This window comes from Arachis duranensis, chromosome 5 (assembly GCF_000817695.3).
Source record: "Arachis duranensis cultivar V14167 chromosome 5, aradu.V14167.gnm2.J7QH, whole genome shotgun sequence".
Lineage (NCBI taxonomy): Eukaryota > Viridiplantae > Streptophyta > Magnoliopsida > Fabales > Fabaceae > Arachis > Arachis duranensis.
Window position 1 is genome coordinate 4,721,068 of NC_029776.3, and position 25,404 is coordinate 4,746,471.

General features: G+C 28.6%; 1 protein-coding gene across 1 annotated transcript; it reads left to right on the forward strand.

The window, feature by feature from the left end:
* Positions 1-21,315: 21,315 nt before the first annotated feature.
* On the forward strand, positions 21,316-22,326 carry LOC107487316 (uncharacterized). The gene is made up of 2 exons (XM_016107934.1): positions 21,316-21,551; positions 21,672-22,326. The coding sequence occupies exons 1-2, from the start codon at positions 21,316-21,318 to the stop codon at positions 22,324-22,326; spliced, it is 891 nt and encodes a 296-aa protein (XP_015963420.1).
* The last annotated feature ends 3,078 nt before the right edge of the window (positions 22,327-25,404 follow it).

The following is a 25,404-nucleotide window of genomic DNA, read 5'->3' on the forward strand; positions in this document are numbered from 1 at the left end:
ATTTGTTATTAAAAAATAATAATAAATTATTATTATTATTATCGTAAATAGTATTACAAAAATTAACAATATTAGTTAAAACATAAATAAAATTAACAACGAAAATATTAGTTAAAGCATAAATAAAAAACATAGAAATAAATATATTTATTCATTATAAAATTAAAAAAATGGGTAAGTGAATTTTTTTCAATTATTATAAAATTAAAAAAAATTTCATTATCGTAACTTGTGTTTTGCATGTTAGTGACTTTAGTAGATCCACATTTATGAATTACACGCCGTGCAATAATATACTTAGAGATTACTATTTTTACTTTCATTAATTAATTAATTTTTAAATTATTTATTTAAAAGTTCCTCAATAATTATGGTCGAAATCAAATAAAAAAAAGTGAGATCAGTATATATGTATAAAATATTTTAATGTTTAAGTTAGTAAGTATTTTAAAAATATAATAATTTTATGAATATATATAAAATATTAAAAGTAAGAATATAAAAATAATATATAAAATATAATATCTAGAATTTGATATTTCTTCTTTGTTAAAAGGTAAAAATTAAAGGTGTCTTTTAATTTATAGATGCAAGATAAATAGTATTGAAGTTATTATATGACTGTTTGATTATTAAGTTAGTAATGATGGTTATTAAGTTAGTCCGCATAAATAAATCCATTTATATACATCTTGAATAATAATTAATCAAGTCAAGTTATAGTTCATAATAAATAAAAGAAAAATAACACTAACAATACAAAATTTTAGTTACATTTCGTTTCCTCATATGCTAATGCTATTTTTATTTTATTTATTTAATTTTCTATTTTTTATTAATAGTATAAGATCAATTTTTCACAATAAATTATCGAATCGGCCGGTCGAACCGTAAACCGTTGATAAATACAGTTCGGATAGACAACAAAATTGACAAATTCAGAAACCGAAATTAAACCGTCAAATTGGTTGGAAACCGGTCAGTCGAACCAAACCATGACCCGGCCGATTTTTGAAATTGGCTAGCATTAGCAAAATGTTGCGTTTTGCATGTTGAAGAAGGGGCCAAAGGGGATGAACCCTAGTCTCACCCACAGACCCACTCACACCTCTCCTCTCGAGCCTCCACAGTCCACCCTCACCTCTCGCTCTCAGTTCGCACATCTCCGGTCTCCACCTTGAACTTCCGGCGCAACTTCCATCCAGCCCCGCCGTCGCAACGTCCGTGGAGCCATTACCACTGTTCGCGCAACCACGCTCCATTGCCAAATCAGCCCTCGAAAATCACAGCCATCGCTAGCGCCACTTTTTGTCGCGGAGTTAGGGACCGCCGGCACTAGCTCTGTTCAACCATTCCACCCCTTCGGCCTCCTCTTGCCAGCCACTGTCTCTGTCCCCACCAGCTTTCCTTTTTTTCCAGACTTCCAGCTTCTAACCCTAGGTATGAATTTTGATTTTTGTAATAATAATTGTTGAAGCATTGATTAATTGTTGAAGGATGATTAATCGAATACTTTTTTATAATTATTGTTAGTTCAGTTCTGTTCAAGTCTGTTCGAAGGTTACTTTGAAGTTTTGTGAAATGTGAAATGTGAACTGTGAACTGCGATTTTTTTATTTTTCTCCCCTAAATTTGGTTTTTTTATGCTCTGTTCAGAAATTATTGAATGTTTTGTGTTTTTGTTGAATGATTATTTGATTGTTGATTAGCATTGGATGCTCTGCTTTGTTTGTATACTATTTCTATACTGTGTTTGTAATTTTTTTTGGGTAATTCAACAAATTAAAAATAAACTAGCTATTTAATAATATTTTCTTCCATTGTTAATCTAGGTAATTCAATAGGAAGCAGATATAAAAGCAGAGCTTTCAAGTCTGTGCGAGTTGCTGTCCATGTCCTGGTAAATGGATTGCAAGTTAATGTTATTTCCTTTAGTTTTAATGTTGGATTTTGAAACTAACCCTAATTTCTTGCTTCTCAGGAATCAAAAATAAAAAAATCAAAGAATAGAAAAAAAGCAGGTATTATCAGTTAAATTCAATTCTAAGTATTATTGGTTGGACAATTATGAGAACATTATTACTGCTTGTGAGCTGAAAACTTTAGATTTAATTGATTTTTGTCTGGTAATTATTGGTTGGACAACTATAGTGTTTAGGGTTTTTAATTTGTTCTGTTTGGAATATGAAGGATGAGCTTAAGAGAAGCTTGCTAGAATCTATTATTGAGATAATAGTATGCCCAAGATCCAATCTATCATGATTGGCTTCGTGCAAGTGGAAGATTGTTGGGAATAAGTAGTATGACTACAATCCAATCAATCATGTGTCAAATAATTTGTTATTATTATTATATTAAAATGTTAATATAATAAGGTCCTTGATTAAATTTAGAGATTTATTATTGTGATAGTGATCATAATATTGAGAGATAAATCTTTTATAATTTAATCTAAATTGTTCTTGGTCATAGGATTATTAAAAAGGACATTAATAATCCGGAAAGACCAATATATATAATGGTCCTCATTGGATGAAGATTAATAGATCTCATTTATTAAATTATATATATAGATGGTGCATATAGAGACATGACTATTGAACTGACTCACTTTAAACATGATGAAGTACATAGAGTACTAATATTTGTGCGTTGAGAGAATCTCATCCTCTATCCAATAGAATATCAATTAGATAATTAGAGATTTTACTTTAAGCTCTTATAATAAAAATACTCAATATCTTTATTATTGGTCAAACTAACCCTTAAGAGCAATTTTGATGCGCATCCTCAATACTCATATTGAGCTTTTTCAAAAAGATCACAAACCTTAATCATATTAAGGCCAATTATAAATTGTTTGTAATAAAATAAATCTCTAAAATTGCTTGTAAAAACAATTCTCACTAAAGCCATTTGGCTAATGGCATTCCAACTTCTAAAGTTGTTTAATTCAAAATATATTGTCCAATACTCCTACTAGTTTAAATAAAATATTTGATAGTTATACTATCTTACTTTGGGTACCATACATCTTCTCAAGATGTTCAATAATAAATAGTGGGTATATGCTTTTGAAATTAGAACTCATGGTTGTCAAAACAACCTATATTATAGTAAAATAATATTTTAGATACTTCACAAGTATTGATTATTCCATCACCAATTTTATTGGACAATATTATTTCAATAGAATTATCATGTCCATGAAACCCTTTTATACATAAGAACAATTCTCAATGTATAGCCAATTTATTACTTTCAAGTATGCCATACGAAAAATGGACATATTTAAAAAATTTAAAATATGAAGGTAAATCAAGAAATCTATATTTCTGATAAAAAATTATTTAGAATCGCAAATGAGTACCTTGGTTGTCAAGTTGTTACTCATACCTATTCCAAATAAACATGATTAAATTATATCCCATATAATTATAATCTCAAATAATTATCTGGTTGTCAGACAATTATTTAACTGAATTATATTTTATACCCCTAGGTTGTCTAAGTTCAAGTATAAAATTAATTCTCCTTAACATCATCATATGCATAAATAAACTCTATCTTTGAATACAAGTCTCCTGGTTGTCAGGTTCTTGTAAACAAGAGATAAATTTATTTTTGACAAACTCCTACCTTTTAGGATTTATCTCAATTGTTAGAGAATTTCAACTAGTATTCATGGATTAAATTTTATACTCCCAGGTTGTATAGGCAAAATATAAAATTAAATCCCTAATACATCAAATGTATATACTGATTATTATCTTGAAAATAAAAATCCTGGTTGTCAGGCCGCTCTTTATTATCAAGAACATTAGAAAAAATTAATTTTTAAAACTATAGTATTCAAAACACATCAATCAAATCAAAATTTGATTTTTCATGTACTAACGTTTAGCCTTAAAAAATTATCAAATCAAATTTGACCTTTATATATATATACTTATATATATAAGAAACAAACAAAAGATATTTTTGCATCTTATTCCTTTTATTGTGATCAAAATCACAATAAATTTAATAAATAAATAAAATCAAACAAAATATTTGATTATAAATATAACTTTTATATTAAAAGAATGATAATTTAATCACAATTAAATAATTAAAATAAATTAACTATTAATTTATTAGAAAACCATCTCAATGGAAATAAATACATCACATGCTTAAAAAAATAATTTGAATTAATCCTATTAATTCACAAACTTTAATAAAATAAGAATAAAAATTTAAATACAAAAAAGCCAAAGCTCTGATACCACTGAAGGATTACCATGTGTTCATAACACACAGCAGAAGAAAAAAAAGTAATCCTTAAAGATCTATTTTGTGCTTAAACTTTATTCCAATAATAAATATATAGTAGATCGGATCTAAATACCTGTGTACGCTAGTAAAAATCACTTTCTCCTTCGATAGTACGAAGGCGCTATGCTATCCACACCAAGACCAACCTTTGCTGTCAACTCTTTGACTAATGGATATCTGATCTAAATTGAGAACCTATTTGCAACTCTTTGCACGTCATAAAATTCTTCTCCAAGAATTAGGCTCACATACGTTTATGTGCGTAGAGGTAAAGAAATAAAACTCTTGTTATTCTCTCTGTTTCCTGTACTCTTGGCATACATATATATAGTATGAGATTTGTTACTGATTTTAAATTTGAATATCAATTCAAATTTAAATCATATATTAAAATTCTAAATCTGAATCCTTCAAATTTATAAATCATATCATAACTCAATTTGAAACAGAATCAGTTAGGATCTCATCCAAATTTAGAAATAGAATAACTAATTATTCTCAAATCTCATTTAATATTCTCAATTATCATATTATTATTATATTCTTGGTGCTAGCAAAGAATATAATAATATTCAATTTGAATTAATATAATTATTTATTTGATCAAATCAAAATAATAATTAAATAATTCTACAGCAAAGATTAGAACACTCGTTAGTGTGTGACCCCATAGGTTCAATACTAAGCGGATAGTAAATTAGTCATACTAAATTTACTAATCAAGGTTGGCGTCTAACAACACTCCTCAACGACCCGATAGTATGAAGTAATATATTTTTACTAAGAACCTGAGAAGAACAAAGTATAATTCCTTCCATCTTTTCAGCTCTTGGTTAACCTTTAGAGTATGGTTTAATTGTCAAACTCTAACTTGTTACCATTATTATAATGAAATGTGAATGACCTAAGAAACTCATTTCTTCATTCATTCAATGCCCTTGGCCAAGGTTTTATTCATTTCATTCATTACAATCATAGAGCTCAAACTCTTTACCGAGAGTTGACGGATTCCTTATTGACTGATCATTAATTCTACAAGTATTTAAATCATATACAATATCCATTCAACTAGCACCATAGGGTATTAGGTGTCCGGAATCAAAGTATAATAAATACGTTGTTAATTACTATGATAGTCGCAGGTCAAAGAAAACTCTATACCATGTTCATCTTGAGAATATCATATTGACAAATATACGGTAATTATAACCATTAGGAATTCCCAAAGTGAGTCAGTTCAATAGTCATGTCTCTATATGTACCATCTATATATATAATTTAATAAATGAGATCTATTAATCTTCATCCAATGAGGACTATTATATATATTGGTCTTTCCGGATTATTAATGTCCTTTTTAATAATCCTATGACCAAGAGCAATTTAGATTAAATTATAAAAGATTTATCTCTCAGTATTATGATCACTATCACAATAATAAATTTCTAAATTTAATCAAGGACCTTATTATATTAAAATTTTAATATAATAATAATAACAAATTATTTGACACATAATTGATTGGATTGTGGTCATACTACTTATTCACAACATCTATGATGTTAAGGACCTCAACATTGAGTTCGTGTTCAAGTTCCGCACCCATTTCGGAGGGGGCAAATTCACTGGTTTTGAAAGTCCAAATTCTTTTGACAATGCATATTATAAGATTCTTTTGGAGAAGTCTTGAGCAAATTCAGGTAAGCTCATAACTAAGTTAAAAGATTGTCATGCTTTCAAGATACAATAACTAGCTTATTTTGATGATTTGTGCACGAATCTTAATGTTAGAAAAAATTTCAGTTTTTTTGGCATCATTTTTTTGGCAACAAGCTATAAATGACATGAGCATCTCTAATTGATTTGATTGTGTGCTCAATTTTTCGGGTAGACCAAATATGTTCAATCTTTTTTTGTTACTTTTTGGTTTTATGAACTTTTCTTGTCATTTTCAAATGCTGATTTTGTTCTCTCAGGTGGTATGTCAAGTATGATTGGCCTTCCTTCATATCTCAAATACCGGTTTTGTTCTCAAATGCTTTAATATTAGGATTAAATTATTATATAAATGGGTAAAACAATTTAGGATTAGAAGCATAATGTTCAATTTTAATATTTAGATATTTTTTTTATCATTTAACTTTTGAGTTTGTATTTTGATAAAGATCATATGGTTTTAGTTGATGACATTTCATGTAGTGTTTTAAATTTGAAAGATATTTAAAGATTTATATTAGACTATAATTATATTGTAGGATGTTTATTTATAATTTATTTATTATTTTATTTTAAAACGATTTTTTGGTCAAACCACAGTTAGACCGGTTGAACTAATAAACCAGTAAACCAGTACTTAAAGCAGTTCAATGATCGATTCGGTTTTCAGAACCTTGATTTTTATTACAAAAGTATTAATAGAATTCACAGTAGGATAATATTATAATAATTTTAAAATATTAAAAATTTAAATAAAATATTTAAAATGTTATATAAAAAAACTTTGAAATTTAATCTAAACGTTAAGGATAGAAGTCACGTAACCATACTTTACTCTATTTTATTTTGCACAAACAACTAATTATATATACCCAATGTGTTAAACTAAAGATTGCATTGATGTGTATATTTCATAAGAAAAATAAAAGGTAAAATATAAATTTTTATTTCATAATGAATTTTATAAAAAGGCTTTGGTTAATAAAAGAGAAGGAATATATAAATAGAATATAATTATTTATTTATTTTTAATTTTTATTCAATACTTTTAATATTTTAAAGCAGTAAAAAGTTCAAATAAACAAATTCAAATTCCTAAATTTTTTAATGTTTGTATTTTCATAGAAAAAAAAATTCAGTTTGGCTTCTTGCATCAAAGATAAGTATTTTACTAACGCGAATAAAATCATAAGTAGGGCCATTTAGATCAACAAAAATAATCCAAATAAAATTATTCAACAAAATTGCAAATACAGTAGTACTTGTTATTTTATAATATTGACCAGATAAAATATCAGAATAATAGCAAAATTTGGTCCTAAAGAATTTTGTCATAAATTTATAGATTTCTGAAAAAATAAAAGTATTAAATAAGTTAAGAAAATTTGATGATAGAAATATAGATTTATAAGAAAAAAGTTGCTAAATAAATCCTTGAAAAATTACAAAGATATTCTTGTAAGTCTTTAGTAGAATTAGATTAAAGAATAAGAAGGATAATAATGTTGTGTCCAACGTCAAAAGTGTTGAATAACCTATACAAGATTGCAATTTGTGAATAGAAAGTTAAGGATGAGATGTGTCCAATTTTTTTTTAGAAATTTATAGATCTACTATTAAAATTCTATTACAATTTTTTAAGATTTTGTACTTGTTTTTCTTCAAAAGACTAGTATAGCAAAATTTTCTACAAACATATTTTATATTTTATTGTTCTAAAACAAAATTAACATTTTTATTATTAGTTTTATTATTCTACATGTTTTTATAGTTTTATTAAATTTTTTATTATGAAATTCTTATATCTTTTCTTTTTAATTGAATCTCTATACTATTTAATTTTTTTCAATTAAGTCTCTATTAAAATTAAATGTCAAAAAAATATTAATAAAGTATAAATTTACTTATTTACTCGTACTCTACACTTATAATATGGTTCATATGAAGTGAGAATTTCTCCCCTTCTCATTTCTCTTCTTTTATTATTATGATAGCACATATATAGGTATATAAATCTAAGCCAAGAAACATCTCTTCTCTTCTCTTTGGAATGCTCTATATGAAGTAGTTCCAACCTCAAAAAAAAAAAAAACACCTATATTTATGTGGAAAAGCAGCAACTATATTCTCTTCATATGCTACAACCGCCACATCCATCTCCATCTTCTATTTTTACTTGTTCTTATTCTTCTTGTGCTTCTTGTTCTTCATGTTTTTGATATACAATCATTTTCTTTTTGTGTACTTTTACTTATATTTTTTTATTGACCATAAACACCATTTCCAACCTTTAATCTATTGAATTTCTTTTCTTGTTGAATTTCTAGAGAGGTGCTATATTCGCCAAGACAATCGGACACTTCTTTAATTTCATCTGAAATCAGATAATCTTCATCAGAATCATCGGAACTACTTTTCTTTGACTGAACCATATTCATAAAGCTGCGTTTGCCACTAATTTTTCTTATCTCCTTATCATTTGTTCTTCCACACTAAACAAAAACTTAATCGAGTGTATAAATAATGAAAATTTCTCAAAACAAAAGAACGAATGAAATCACATCAAATTAAGTCATCCATCTTTTATACGCATTGCGCACTACAAGAAAAACGCTGAACACTGTCGAATTATTTTGTCCGACGATAATTATCGATAGATTTTACGTCAGAGTTTGCAGTAAATACAATGAAATAAGCGGTTTGTTACCAGGAGATATTTACGACAGTAATTTTTGGCGCTATATTATGTTTTGTGACTCCCATTTACCGTCGAATTTTTTCACTGGTAAATCTATTGCAAGCAATTTTTTCACAATTAATAGTCAAATTAAATTTTATTTTTATAAAATTAGTGCGCAAATTCTAAATACCAGAAATCAACTAATGATTTTATTAGATATCAAGGGTCTGAATATAATAAAAAGTCAAAGAAGTAAAATACAATGGCATAGATACACCACCATCTGGCCTCGCAAACGTTCTAGTCGCTCCAGGTCCTCTCTCACCTGCAGCTCGAGGGAATCGGTGGCTCCCACACATACAAGAAACTCGTTGTATCTGACGTCAGACTGCTGAGTTTGTTGGTGAAGCTCCTGTGTGAGCTTTTGCACTTGCCCCTTCAAATCGACGACTTTCTCAAGATCGGCAGGGCTGGTGGCAGAGGTAAATGAAACCGCTAATATGGAGGTGTAAAGGCCACTAATGAATAACGACCCCAACCCGTAGACACGATTCTTTTGGGGCTCAGAGGCGGAGTCGCGCCAAACCCTATCAGAATTGATGACTGAGGCCTCGGAGCTTAGATCGTCGCCACTAGGATGGGATTGCTGGGTCTCAACCTCCAATCTATGCGTGTAGTCCTCCTGTGTATAACACATTGTGATTAGAATGAAAGTTAATTAACTTTAAATCGAATACATTTCAAACTTAAAATTAATTGAAAACTCACATAATGAGCCGCAGATCGCTCATTATCAAATCTTTCCTTGTTGAACGTATAGGTATACTTGAAGGTCTCTACTAATGTCACCTCACGCTCTAACGACTTCGACTACATATATTGAAACCCAGTAATAAAATAAATCAAGTAACAATTAATTCAAGTAATAATTAACAAAGATTAGCAAACTATATACCAGCCTGCTCTTCGTTTTCATGAAAGTCACCAATCCACCGGTATATTTTGATGACCTCAGCGATACCTTATTAGCTCTGTTCGTCAGACAGCGACGCCTAAACCTCTCATCTGTACTAAAATAGTTGTCTAGTGCCCTTTTAATATTCAGACGGATCCAAATTGTGAGGTAGTTGTGCCCCTTATGAACGTCCTGCATCATCTATTGAAGTCGTCTAGCTATCCGGTGGTCATAAATCTTCCTAATCATGAGATTACGTTCCCAATACCATATAAAATTTTTCTTCACAAAGTAATTCAATAATATTAAAATACAGTTAATTCAACAACATTGGGTTCTTGTTACCCACTTTTGAAACCATCATTCTTTGGTTTCAGCAGTGATCTTTATGTAGCTCAGTCATGCATTGTCGTACATGGAAATCACATTAGAGAGTTCATATGTACATGCATTGTTGTTTGGTGCAAATCTATCAATAAAAAACTTAAAATTAGCAAACACATAAAATTTAACAAATTCAAAATAGATTGTGAAATAAAAAACATTAAAATAGCACTCATGCCGACATGCCATCAGGCCAAATCCTGATCCATATAGGTGGTGGAGGGACATCCGGTTGTGACGCATTAGAGGATTCCCGCGCTGTGGTCTTTGTCACTGGAGTTGGAGGAGGTGTAGTTAGGAGTGGAAACAGGCCAGGCCAGGTCAGACTTTGCTCTTAACAGGCCTGGCCTGTCAAGTAGTTAATTGGTTTGAATCTGGCCTACAGTCAACTATAGATTTTTTTTTAAGTACGAAGTCTGACCTGTTATTCAATCTGGCCTAACCTGAAGCCTGTTAAAAGCTTGATAATTTTTTTTTACAAAAATAAAAATATTATTTAAGAAAATTATTTTTTAATAAACATATTTATATGTAATATGTCATATTTAATATTTATAACAAATTTTAAATTTTAAAGTATTTAAAATATACAAAACTATTTATAATTAAATATAATAAATTTAAAATATCTCATAATTTTGTTAATAATAAAAAATTATTTATATATGTAATTATGTATTAACAGGTGCAGGCAGGCCTGACAGGCCAATAAGGCTAATTAGTGAGCCTGAGTATGGCCTATTAACATAATAAAGCTTTTATAAGAGTCTGAGCCTGTGTCTATTTTATAACAGGCCAGGTCAGACCAGGCCAAGCTAAACACAGGCCAGGCTACAGGTCCCTGACAGGCCGCCTGGCCTTTTTCCACCCCTAGGCGTAGCAGAAGGAGCCACGTTGTTGGGGTTTGGGACCATGATGAACTGTTGGTCTGGTAGACCTGCTTGTGACATCACAGGTGTCGACGGGGTAGTCGGAGTAGAGGATGATGACTTAGAAGTCCTAGGTATACTGGTGAAAATCCTCCCTCTACCACGACCATGAGGCCAATTCATGACACCTATGCTACCTATCGTCATGTCTACAAAGAGAATACCAATTAATACTAATCAGTATATAGAACACAAATCATTCAACATTTATATTATTTCAAAAAAAATTTGACATAACCTAAAATTGGACATATATCCACCTTTACGATTTTCAAAAATCCAACCAACGTCAATTCACAACATCAATAAAAATTCAATTAAATTCACTAAATCTAAAAATATTAATACATATACAAAAGACAACAACAATTCATGGTGAATTTATGCAAAAGTAAAGTTTTAAGGTGTGATATGTTGTAATTGAAAGTAAGTTCACAAACAAACCAATGTGACATTATATCACTATATACATACCAAAAGCTCAATTATTACAAGAGGCATATTATCGAATACTTGGCATTCAAAAGTATCAAACATATCAAATAGCACAACTAAGTATTCTTTCAACTTTAATTGACTATAGAAGTCAACATTAACAATATACTAGCTGCAGTAATTCACAGTATTTCCAGTGAAATGTTCAAACAAATAATTTTAATCGATCAATTCATTTACAATTCCAAACACTTTTCAACAACTTGAAACCTAATAGTTTAAATCTAACATATCTTATAACTTAAATCCTCTAAAACTAAAAATTAAATCTAACTCGAACATAATATTAATTAACAACTAAAATCTATAATAATACCAAGGATAACTAAAACAAAGATTGAAATTAATATTAAAATGAAGAAGAACCTAAAATGCACGAGTAGAGAAGAGAACAGAGGGGAGGCGGCAGCGACGACAGTAACGGTGGTAGCAGCGACGACAATATCAACGGTAACAACGACAACGGGATAATGTTGGAGGGTTGGCGAAAGTGGGAGAGAGTTAGAGAGAGAGTGGGTTATAAAGGAGGAGGCAGCGCCGGCAGCCGGGTTGATGGAGGCAGGGAGAGGGTTAGAGAGGGTGGGAGAAGAGAGGGTAGAAAAAGAGAGAGAGAGAGAGGGGCCGGGGATTCGAAATGAAGGAAAAAATATTTCGCATTTTGAATTTTATGGCTTGTTATCGTCGGATTTACTGGTCGATAAATCCGACGGTAATGCATTACGGGTTACCAAAACACCGCGTTCCACTAATTGAGTTTACCGGCAGAAAAATCCACCGATAAATCCCACGTTAAATTTCGTGTCTATTTTTTTTCCGTTTTTCTTCCACTTATTACCGGCGAATTTACCGTCAAAAATCAAAATCCGCCGATAATATTTTGACTTTACGAATTCAACATTTAAACTGTCGGTAAAGCCAATACTAGTGTGCGACATTAAATCTGACCGTATTTAACGTTTTTTTTGTAGTGTGCGGTTTCATAGATTTATCCTTGATGGCAGCTTTATAGGCAAAAACACAAAGCAGAGGTGGGGTTCATGGCATGGTCTTCTACCCTTAATCTTTAAATATTCATTTTTTAATAGAATATTCTGTTATTTCAGACGTTTTTTTGACGGTAGAGACTTTATTAAAAAAAATTAAATAGTACAAGGACCCAATTAAAAAGAAAAAATATAAGGACTCAATTAAAAATTCGATAAAACTATAACAGAATAATTAAACTTTCATTATTTATTAAAAATACTAGTAGACTATCAGAATTTATTATGTTTAGTCATCATTTAATTATTAACTAAATTTTTTTAGTCTAATAATCTAACAACATACTTTATGATATATTTTTAAACATAAATAATTAACTGATGACAAAAAACAATAAATTCTGATCGTCTTTTAATATTTCTCTTATTTTATTACTCAAAATATTAATACTTCAATGTCAACGCCGTGTCTTCGATTTCGTCTGAATGAAGTTAGATATAATACTAGCTCGTAGTAATAGTAATATATATTATTAGTTAACTACCTTTCATTGATGGCCCATATGAGACTTTGGAGTATGAATGTATGATAAATGTGAATAAGATGAAGAATAACAGCTCCCTCTCCAAAAGTCCACTTAAGGAAATTTTTTGTTTAATTATTTGTTTTCGTACGGTGACCTGGTGAAGCGATGCTCAATATTTAAGTAACTAAATATTTCTTAAATGAATACTTATAATCTAAGTCCACTTTATACTTTATATTTATGGGGAGCATGTCGCACGATCGAGCTCATGAAACTTCAAGAAATTTCTCTCCTATATATATACATTTAATTATAACTAAAAATTGAAAAAAATAAATAAAATAAGAAGTTATAAACGTACAACATATTATAATTAATTTGGATTGATCGATAGACTTAGTTAATTCATTTATTTATTTAAATAAATATAAAAAATTTGAAATCTTATGCATGTAGTTATTATTGTCAATAATAAATCTTTAATTAAAATTCAGATTTACGGTGAAAAATTAGTCCTTAATTGTTGTTGGAGAATACAATGAAAAATAAAAAATCAGGCATATTATAGGATTTTTTTCTTTAATTTCATGAGATTGGATACCTATATAATATATATTTGATTATTTTCTAAAATTACTGTTATTTCATTTAATTTTCTATAAAGTGTTTCTTTTTCAAATTAAAATTTTTTAATCAAATTGTTATAATAGATACAAATTTTTTTCAACCTAATTTCTAATCTATTTGTCATCAAAAGAAATGATCTAAAAATATTTAATTTCTTGTAACGACAATTCTTATTATTAAGAGATCCGAACTGAAATTTTTATCTAATTATTACAACCTATTATAATATACAAATCTAATTAAAAATTAGTAAAACCATAAGAATATATAAAGTAATAATTAATCCTATAATGGACGTATACTGTAAATCTGTAAAGTTGCGTTTATTTACAAAAATAAGATACTGAGATAGAAATACAAAGACACAAAATCATATTTAATAGAGAAAATATTGATAGAAATAATGTGTTTAGAAATACTGAATTAGTGTATTTTGTGTCCATTTTAAAAAGAAAGACACAAAGATACTAACAAATGACATAACTTATTTTTTATTTTTTTTTATTATTCTTGTTAATTAATTTTTTATAATTATATTTTTTATTATTATATTTTTTGTCTCAATTTTTTTGAATGAAAAAAAAAGAAAATAAATTAAATTTTCATAATTTATTTTATTTTATCATCAAATAGAATACAATAACACAAAATTTTGTGTCTCTATCCTTTAATTTATATCTTATTTTCAGTGTATTAATGTATTATCTTATCCTGTTTTCAGAAACAAACGCAGTTTAATTGATTAGCTAGCACATAATTATTTGAAAAAACAATTAATTAAGACCAATGATAATGAAATCTACTACTTTTAAGTTTTAATATAGTTAGTATAATCAGTTATTAAAGTATATTTTTTAAAAGAAGTTACAAATTAACACATAAATTAATTAACATAATCTTTTTTATCCAAGCTGATAACGAAAACCGTTAATTAACTTCCATCACAAAGAAAACAAAATGAAAATGAAAATGCTGAAATTAAAGAAGAAAAAACGAATCTCATTGATGGTATGTGATGGGCTATAATTATAACGCTGAATTATTGAGTAGAGAAGTGTCGTGTATGGCCGGTGGATGTAGACATTTCATTTTAGACATTATACATGTTTTTCATAATTCTTTATGTACGTTTATACTTTATACTATATTTAAATTTTTAGAACAAATTATTTTACTATATGATAAGAATTTTAGCATAAAACAATAAAAAACTACAAAATTTATATAAATTTAAAATCAAAAGTTTTACACACACATAGATATAATTATTCATATATCTTTATCTTTTATAATAAATGATTTCACGAATTTAATTAGGTAGTGCTGCAAACTAGTGGAGCAATGCAAAAGTGAAGAGCATTATGTATAAGCAGTGGCGGAATGATAATTAAAGTGAACATAATGATTAAAGAAGAGAGCCAACCAGTGAGGAACTTGTTAGGTGTTAATTTTCGTCCAATTATTTATATGAATTGAGCATGTGTTTTATTTTACTCCAGGATCGATTATACCCATGATATCTACTATTTGATTTATTTATCATTGTCTTTTAATTTGTCCATGAGAAAGAATTGTTTCTGAGACTTCAATCTGTGTAGGATGTTAAATTCTTAAAGAGAAATGTTTCTGAGAATAATAAGATGGGACAAAATATTGATAATAATATAAGACAAAATACTGAATAATAGAAATATAAAATTTTGTATTTTTATATTTTGTTAGGTAATAAATTAAAATAAATTATAAAAATTTAATTTATTTTTATTTTTTTATTTAAAATTTAAAAAAATATATAATAGAAAATATAATTATAAACATTTATTTTTAATATGTTAAATATTACTAAAAACATATTATTTATGTAAAACATCTATTTTTCGCTTGTTAACTTCTATATATTTGTGATTAAAAATCAATCACGTAAATCAAATGAGCGTAAGTGACAGCAGCTATTCCAATGAACAAATATCTTCTGTTTTGCAAAAGAAAAATTACATGTACTAACTCTATATGCAGCTAATTTATTAATAATCTCTTAAAAAATTTGATTTTAAAATTTTAAAAATATGTGACTTTTTCATTTCTCTTCACCTTTTTTCTAAACAACGCAAAAATGATCGTATTTTGGATTGTTTTATTACTATTTCTTATCCTTTTCTTCTTTTTTTTAAATAGTTTCCGTGCTTTTTTTTAGATTTTTTATTTTTTTAATAGTTTGAGATGTTTTTTGATCTAAAGTTTAGATGTGTCTTCTTTTTTTATAAATTTTGGATATTTATTTTTTTTATGTGTGCTTTAGATATTTTTTTTTTAAGTTTTAGATGATTCATTTTAATGCTTTTAAATAATTTTTTTTAGTTTTCGAATTTTTTCTTATATTTTAGATGTTTTTTTTTGTTATGTTTTAAATATATATTTTTTAATAATTTTGGATGTCTTGTTTTATTAAATTTTAGATGTTTTTAAAACGATTTGAATATATTTTTTTTATTTTGTTTGATTTTGATTTTTTTTAATATTTTGGATGTTTCTTTTTATTAAGTTTTAGACGTTTCTTTTATTAAAATTTTAGATATTCTTTTTTTAATAATTTTAAATATTTTTTCGTGATTTTTTAGATATTTCTTTTAAACGGTGAGATAAAGAGAGAGAGGGTGACCAATGACAAAGCACTTATAAACGCAATAACGATGACGATAAATGAATGAATCGGCAGCATATTTTTTGGTGACTTAAATAGAATCCATCGCAGCTTCATCTACGCGTCGCGTTGTCAGAGCAAGATCCGACGCAGCAGAAACATTTTTTAATAGTGCAGAGTGGCTCATGACGTCATAAATACATGCTGTGGTAGAATAGTGTCCCAATAAAAAAAATAGTGAGAGAGGAAAGAGAAGAGAGAGTTTCAGGGCACCGATAGTTTCAAAACATTTGGACCATTAAATGGTCTCATAACAAAATATATTTTTTAAGTTTTTTAATAATTGTTAAATAGTTTTTATTTAATTTTAATTACAAATTAATCTTTTATATATTATTTAATTATAAAATCTATTTTTTATTTATAATTTATTATTTTATCATTTATTTATCATGTTTATTAATAATCAAAAGAAAAAAAACAATAACGAATTAGATCTTCCATTAATCGTAATAAATATTTTGGCAATCCTAATCAATTAGAATTTTATCTTTGATCCGTTACATCCGTAAACGTGGGTGAAATCGTATTTTTGAAAATTCAATAGATTGGACATACAACACAATCAGTTGAATTTCTGGGTTTACCAAAATTCAATCGATTGGAATTGTTACATAATGATTGAATTTTGCAAGGCATGTGAGTTTTTTCTAATCCAATCGATTGTTCTTGTTACCCAATCGATTGAAGTCATCAAAGTAATATGAGTTTTCACAATTTAATGGATTGGTTTTGTTATCCAATCGATTTAAGTCTTCAAAATAATATGAATTTTCACAATTCAATCGATTGAATTGTGCACTGCTTTATATATTACGCCATTCTAAATTTTTATGCTCGTGTTATGAGATATTCTCCACATCCAAGCAATTTTGGCATCCAAGTTCATCCAAACAATTTTAGGTCACGCGTTTTTTCCGCTTTCTTCTTTCCTCACCTTCTTCCCTTCTTCTTCATCTCTTCTCCCCCGCAATCTTCTTTTTCTTCGCCTTTCTCTTCGCGTTCCTCCTTCTCTTCATTCTCCTCCTTCTTTTTCGTGTCTCTTTTTCTTCATGTGTTTTTTTCTTATCGTCATTCTTTTGTTGTTGTTGCTGCTGTATTTTTTTGTCTTTTCCTCCTTCTCTCCTCGGTGAAGAAGCAGTAGAAGGTGAGGAGGAAGAGTTTTGAATTTTGCAGAACAAAAATGAACCGAACATATTATTATAGTGAAATAATTGTATAGTACTAAATGAATAGAATATTATCCATTATATAAATTCAAATTCGAACAGCTTTCTGCATAATGAACCAAAACACGTACTCATGGTGAAACCATTGTATAGTACTAAATGAACAAAATATAATCCATTATATAAAATCAAATTCAAACAGCTTTCTATATAATGAACCGAAACACATACTCATGGTGAAACAATTGTATAGTACTGAATTAACGAAATATAATCCATTATATAAAATCAAATTCAAACAGCGTTCTACATAATAAACCGAACACGTACTCGTGGTGAAACAATTATATAGTACTGAATGAACGAAACATAATTCATTATATAAAATCAGATTTAAATAGCTTTCTGTATAATAAACTGAACATGTACTCATGGTGAAACAATGGTATAGTACTGAATGAACGAAACATAATCCATTATATAAAATCAAATTCAAACAGCTTTCTGCATAATGAACCGAACACGTACTCGTGGTGAAACAATTGTATAGTAAATGAACGAAACATAATCCATTATATAAAATCAAATTCAAAACACCTCTGTCTACAATTTAGACATTATCAATTCAATTCAATTCAAATTCAGAACACATGCGTCAATTCAATTCAATTCGATTCAATTTAGCAATTGCATTCCATTAAATTCGATTGAAAAAATAATCCATTAGCAAAATATTGGTGTTGTTAGTGATGACGATAACGAAAGAGTAGAAGAAGAATAAGAGAAGGAGGAGAAGCATAAGAAGAATCTGGGTGCACGAAGAATGAGGAGGAGGAGGAGGTATACGTGAATTTGAAAGAAGAAGAAGAATAAGAAGACGAAGAAGAAGAAGACGAAGAAGAAGAAGCGCAGGGAAGAAGAAAAAGAAGCGCGGGAGAGGAGAAGAAGATAAAGCGCGTGTAATGATGCTCTTTTAATGAGAGTAGTTTTTGTTGGTATTGGACCTACTTAGATAAAATTTGGATGAAAAAATACTTGGATATGTGGCATTGCTCAAAAATTATTATCTTATTATTCATCTATCTTATCTTTAAAATTCTATCCTCAATTTTTAAGCTTTTATTTTGATTTAGATACTACTCTAATCTTATCTTTTTCTTTAATATTAAGATTATAAATTGGTGAATAATCTATCATCAATACTCAATCCTACAATTGGAGTCATTTATCAATCTCCTTGATTATCAATTTTTTCATTGTTTTTATTCGTTGATTATACGATAATCATAGTTGCAGCAATCAATAGAGATCCAATTAATCTTTTCATTGTAGTGTTCAGAAAACACTATAATGAACTGTCAATGTTTTGATAGTATTTATATAGCTTATATTCCATGGTAAATCGAATTAGATGAATTCGATTTATGGAATTTGGTTGAGCATCATAGCAAATTGAATCAATTAGCATTTTATCAAATCTCTAAATCGAAGCAACTAGCTACGAATTATATCACAGGTACTCACCTTTGAGAACAAAAACGTTCAATGAAAGATATTTTGGGACCAACTTAAAATATTACTCAAAATTATAATATTTTAAATATTATTAAATATTTAACTACTAAGTCTAGCAGCAATTCAAACACTTTATATTGGATACGTTTATTTGTGCTCTTAGAAAAAAAATAAAAAACCCAACCAATCGATTGGATAACACAATCAATTGATTAAATTGTGAAAACTCATATTACTTTGATGACTTCAATTGATTGGGTAACAAGAATAATCGATTGAATTAGAAAAAATTCACACGTCTTGCAAGATTCAATCAATTGTGTAGTAATTCCAATGGATTGAATTTTGGTAACCCAGAAATTCAATCAATTGTGTTGTATATCCGATCGATTGAATTTTTAAGAGACACAATTTCACCAGCGTTTACGGATATAACGGATCAAGGATAAAATTCTAATTGATTAAGATTGCCAAAATATTTATTACGATTAATGAAAAATCTAATTCGTTATTGTTTTTGTTCTTTTGATTATTAATAAATATGATAAATAAATAATAAAATAATAATTTATAAAATAAAAAATAAATTTTATAATTAAATAATATATAAAAGATTAATTTGTAATTAAAATTAAATAAAGACTATTTATCAGATATTAAAAAACTTAAAAAATATATTTTATTATACGATCATTTAATGGTTCAAATATTTTGAGACTATCGAATTTTGTGTCGAGTTTCAATGTATTTTTTTACTGTAATGTCAGTGACTTTAGGTGATGAATTTGAATAAACTTTTATTCTTAATTAATTTTTTTATAATTCAATTAATAATTAATTGTAGTAAATTGATACTTTAATTAACTACCAAGATTGTTTACAAAATTTTTGGTCTACCACTTCCCATGGGACCGCCATGGATACAAGAAATATAATCATATATTCAACTAAGTACTATGTCAAATAAGTCAATACGCAATTCTATCCAATATCATATTTGATGGCTGCTGCTGCTAGCTGGTCTTATCCGGTGTTAAATAAATGTATTCAGTGGCGGATAATTAAGTGTGTGTATATACATAGCAAGAAATGGAGGAAGAGAAGCTAGACTTGAACCTATATCTTGAAAGTAAATAAGTATATTTAAAGTTCACATAGGTAGCATTTGAAAGAAATAAAGACTGAAATATTGAGATTAGGAAATAGAGATCGAGCGGTAAATATTGAAATAAATTTTAGTATTGTATTTGATATAAAATATGAGACAGAAATTAAAATAAAAATGAAGTTTTAATTTAATTTGTATAAAAGATAAAGTTAGAATTAATTAATTGAAATGAGGATGGTATAAAATACTATTAAAACTTCCGCCTTTATCTTAAAAAGTTCTAATTTTCTGTGTCCTCACTTTTTCGAAGTACTAAAATACTAAAATTTTAAAGATGCAGACTGAAATTTTAATAATAATCTCTAGACTAACAAATATGATATTAAATACCAATTTTTCAATTTTTATCCCAATACCTTAAAACAAATGCTACCATATAATTTAATGACTTTAATTCTATTTATTTACTTTTAACTTTTAAAATATAAGTTTAAGTCTTTTTCTTTTTCGTGTTCTAACCGTTCTTTTATTTTTAAGATATAAGTTAGTTTGCAATTCTAACTATATATATAAAAAAAAAATTCAACTACATAATTAAATTTTTTAATTAATATCAACTAATTTTTTTAATTATATATTTTAAATTTTAAATTGCATACCCTAATTTTTATGTCTAAATTCTAAGTTCTTTAAAAATAAAGTTTAAAAAAATATTTTATAATAAAAGATTTGACTAATATTTAACTACTTAAAATTTCGTTCCCTATATTATTTCGATATAAAGATAGTAACTTTGAAAACAAAAAATAGACATTCATATTATTTATCAGGTAGAAAATCAATAGGTAAATTTATTATTAGGGTAATTCATCCTGATAAGCCAATTGGTGTAAAAAATTACATCAATAAGCCAAATGAAAAATTGGTTTATAAATCAACTAAAACATATTTATATATAGTTTGAATTAGGGTAATTCGAACTCATTGTTCAATGTAATTCGAATAAGTGTGATTCGAATTACACACACGCACACACCCACTAATTCGAATCAACCAGATTCGAATTACACACACGCATTTTAAAGTAATTTGAATTGGAGTGATTCGAATTACTCAATGTATAGTTCGAATTATACTGTTTTGAATTATACAGGGCCGGAGGTGTATAAATATGGTGTGAACGTGAATTGATCTCATTAGAGTGAGAAAATGGCTAGTGAGGAGAGTTTTGTAACGTTGGTGCATCACAAAGGATCGATTAAGAGAAAAACACGATCTGGTGTGAAGTTCACTGATAAGGATCCTCTCAGTATTTTTATCAGGCCTACGACGAGCTATGATGAGTTTGTGAATTCTATACTACAGAAACTTGGTCTACAAGGTGTGAAACGGGTTCAGAAGCTGTTCTATTGCATTCCGATCTCAGTGCTGCAAGAAATTATGAAGTATGATTGTTTCACCATAGGGAGTGATGAGGACTTGCAGGTCCTGTTTCACTGTCGTCGGTAGTTTTCCGAAGTTAGGACACCTAAGCTGTTGGCAAAGTTAGTTGATGTGGTATATAGCTTGGGGGGTTCGAACTGGAATACCCACACTATAGGCACGGTAGCCGATTCTAGCTCGAGACCTGTTGGTGCATGTTCCGTCCCTATGAATGAACCTCTTGACGAACCTGTCGCCTCCCCGTCATTCGCTGTTGATCTCAACTGTAGTGGTGGCGGAGAGGTTGGTATCGTGGATAGGGTGCTGACTTCTTTACAGTGTGCGGCACCGACTAGTCTGGGCGATGCATTGCTTGATGATGTTGACGATGATGATGTGGAACCGGATCTCATTGCTGATGATAGTGGCAATGAGATTGCAGTGAGTAATCCAGCTGGGGCTGGAGGTGGTTCTAGTTCTGGGACACAGCAGTACCCTGCATACTTTTCATTTTTGGACTTGGATGCCATGAGACAGGAGGGGGTTCCTGGGGAGTTTACTGGATTTGGCGCTAGAGATGCCGAGGGGTCAGGTAGTCTTACAGAGTTTCAGGTTGGTCAACAGTTTCAGGATAAAGATGAGGCTGTGTTAAGTGTGAAGACGTATAGCATCCGACGCGGGGTACAGTACAAAGTGGTGGAGTCTGACTATCACCGGTATGTAGGGAAGTGTTCTGAGTTTGGAAATGGGTGCACATGGTTGATTAGGCTAAGTCTCCGGCAGCGCAAGGGTATTTGAGAGGTAAAGCGGTACAACGGACCTCATACGTGTCTCGCAACATCCATCTCGAGCAACCACTTTGGATTATCATGTGATCTTGGCATTCATCATGCCAATTGTTAGAGCTGATGCATCCGTTAGCATCAAGCTGCTTCTGAATGCGATGGCGGCACACTTTAGGTACACGCCGACTTATAGGAGGGTTTGGTTGGCGAAGCAGAAGGCCGTCGCCCACATCTATGGTGATTGGGATGAGTTGTACAACGAGCTGTCGCTGTGGGTGTTAGGAGTTCATTTGACGATGCCTTGTAGTGTTGCAGTCCTCAAGACGAGTCCTGTTCGAGTTAGGGGCTAGGTCGACGACTCGCAAGCCTATTTTCACCGGCTTTTCTGGACGTTTCCACCATTTATTGAGGCATTCCGACATTGCAAGCCGTTGGTGAGTATTGACGGCACCCACTTGTATGGTAAGTATGGGGGTACATTGCTCGTACCGATTGCTTTGAAATGTGTGTGTGTGTAATTCGAATCAGCTTGATTCGAATTAGTGTGTGTAATTCGAATAAGATTGATTCGAATTAGTGGGTGTGTGCGTGTGTGTAATTCGAATCACACTAATTCGAATTACATTGAGCAATGAGTTCGAATTACTCCAATTCAAATTACATAGAGTTGTACCTTGATTGATTTACGAACCAATTTTGTTTTTGGCTAATTGATATAATATTTTATACTCATTAACTTATCAGGGTGAATTGCCCTTATTATTATCTTAATTTTTTATTTATTTGACTTAAATTTACGTTTCATGTTAAAAAAAAAAACTTTACTTATGATTAAAAGAGAGAACTTTTACTTTATTCTTTTAAGGAGAGGTTGGTTAACAAATACCCTTTAAATAAATAAAAAAAAATTATTTATCAAAAAAATCAAATTATTCGTATTTTTAGTATTTTTTTAATGTATTAAATATATTAAAAATAAATAAAATATTATTTTCATAATTCTTTTTCAATTCATAAATTTTTAGTGTTGTCTATACTCCATCCAATTTTTCTGTAGCTACTGCTTCGCCACTCTCCCGTCTCATCTTTTACCATCTTTCACCGTTCCATCACCCTCACCACGTGGTCTTTATATTAGTGACGTTCCTTTTTACAATTTTGTTGCTGTGTTCATTCTCTTCTCTACTGCTATGTTTCCTACTTCGTCCACTGTTATGTGTTTTGATTCATCATAATATTTTTTATTGTATCATTTTAAAAGAAGTCACTATCTTATTATTTAAATTTTTTGTATAAAATTCTTACTGTTTTATATAGGACGAATATTTTTAATTCTATTTTTATAAAAATTAATAATTAGTCAGAACTAATAAAAAATGAAATCCTATAAGAATAGAGAGCAATATTCTCTGATAACAAAAATTAAAAATAAAAACGAGACCAGGAAACAAATCAAGGAGCGGAAATGGGGCGCCGCCTCGCTTTATCCTGTTAACATTCCTATCTTAAACATCTTTTTACCCCAACTTAAATTATCTTCTTCATTAACGTTGACAATATCCTCTTCTTCCTTCATATTTCTTCTCTATCTGCCTCTTTGAACAACATTCGTGGCCATATTGAGTTTGGATCTACACTTAGACTGATCAATCAATTGAGACGGTAAAATTTGAATAATTAGAATTACTCTTGCCTAACCTTAGTAGAGTACTTGAAATCCTAATAAGATACTTAACATATCTTCTATTATTAACAATAAATCAAGACATTAATCAAAAGACACAGTTAATAATCATTGTGTAAACTTTAACCGCCCATGAAAATATTAGAGTAAAATATAAATAACAATTTAAAAATAAATATAAGTCATCTTAGTCCTGATATCATGATAAAATTATGAAAAATAAAAAAATAAAAAATTATTTTTTTGATTAATTAAATTATAAATTATGAAGATAAAATTAAATATATATAGAATATTAGCCTATAAAAAATAAAAATAAGAATAAATAAAAATAAAATAAAAATAAAATAAGTAACTGAATTTATATATTTTGTTAAGCTAAATTTGTAGACTGTAAAATTTTTTTATTATATCATAGACTAAGATAAAAAATAATTTAACATTTTTTCCCTTAAAATACTAAGTCACCCCAATAAAAGCCAATTTTTAATCCAAAAATCACAGTTGAAATATTAAATTCTATATAGTGCACCAAATTTCAACCCCCCTAGGAAGGTTGGACTAAATTCAAATATCCGCCACTCACTGTGTTGGCCGATATGCCTTTTGAGTTTTGACGAAAATAAACAAGAAAGGAGAATAATAAATATATCTTTTTATTTTCTTTTGACGGCAATAACTTAGTTTCATTGTTCTCCCTTTTTAATTTTTATATAAGGCAAAGTATGCAGCATATATTAAGCGCTTGATGTTCAGAATTCAACGGCACCCCGGCGGCATTTTCAGAATGTCAATGCCGTGCTCATATCCTCATAAATGCAGTAGCAGTTATCATGATGTTAGATTATCTTCAATATTAGATCTACTTTTAATTTTATTTTAAATTTTATATAATGATATATAATATATAAAATTATATGTTATAAATAATAATTTAAAATTAAAAATAAAATTTATTTTTATATTTTTAATAAAAAATTTTTTAAAATTAATACATACTTTTGGGGTACAAGATAGACAAATTTTATTTTTAATTATTTTATTAATATAATTATCGTATAAGTGACAAAATTTTATTGATTTTTCATCAAAGTGATATTATATTTCTAAAGTGATACTCGTTTTGTTTCATCAATAAACTCTAATATAAATTTCAATTCTAAATCAATTTTTTTTAAATTATTAAAAGTGATACTCTAAAAACATTCTATTAAAAATGCTTTTAACTACCAAAAAGTTATTTACACTTTTTTTAACAATATTTTACTGGATTTGGCTGACATATATTTTAAGTTTTTTATTAAATTCGTAAAAAAATAGACACAAAAGATAAAAAAAGTTTCGTGTAATATTAGAGTTTATAACCAAGTTCATAAAAGATTAATTAATTAAAGTATGGTCATAATC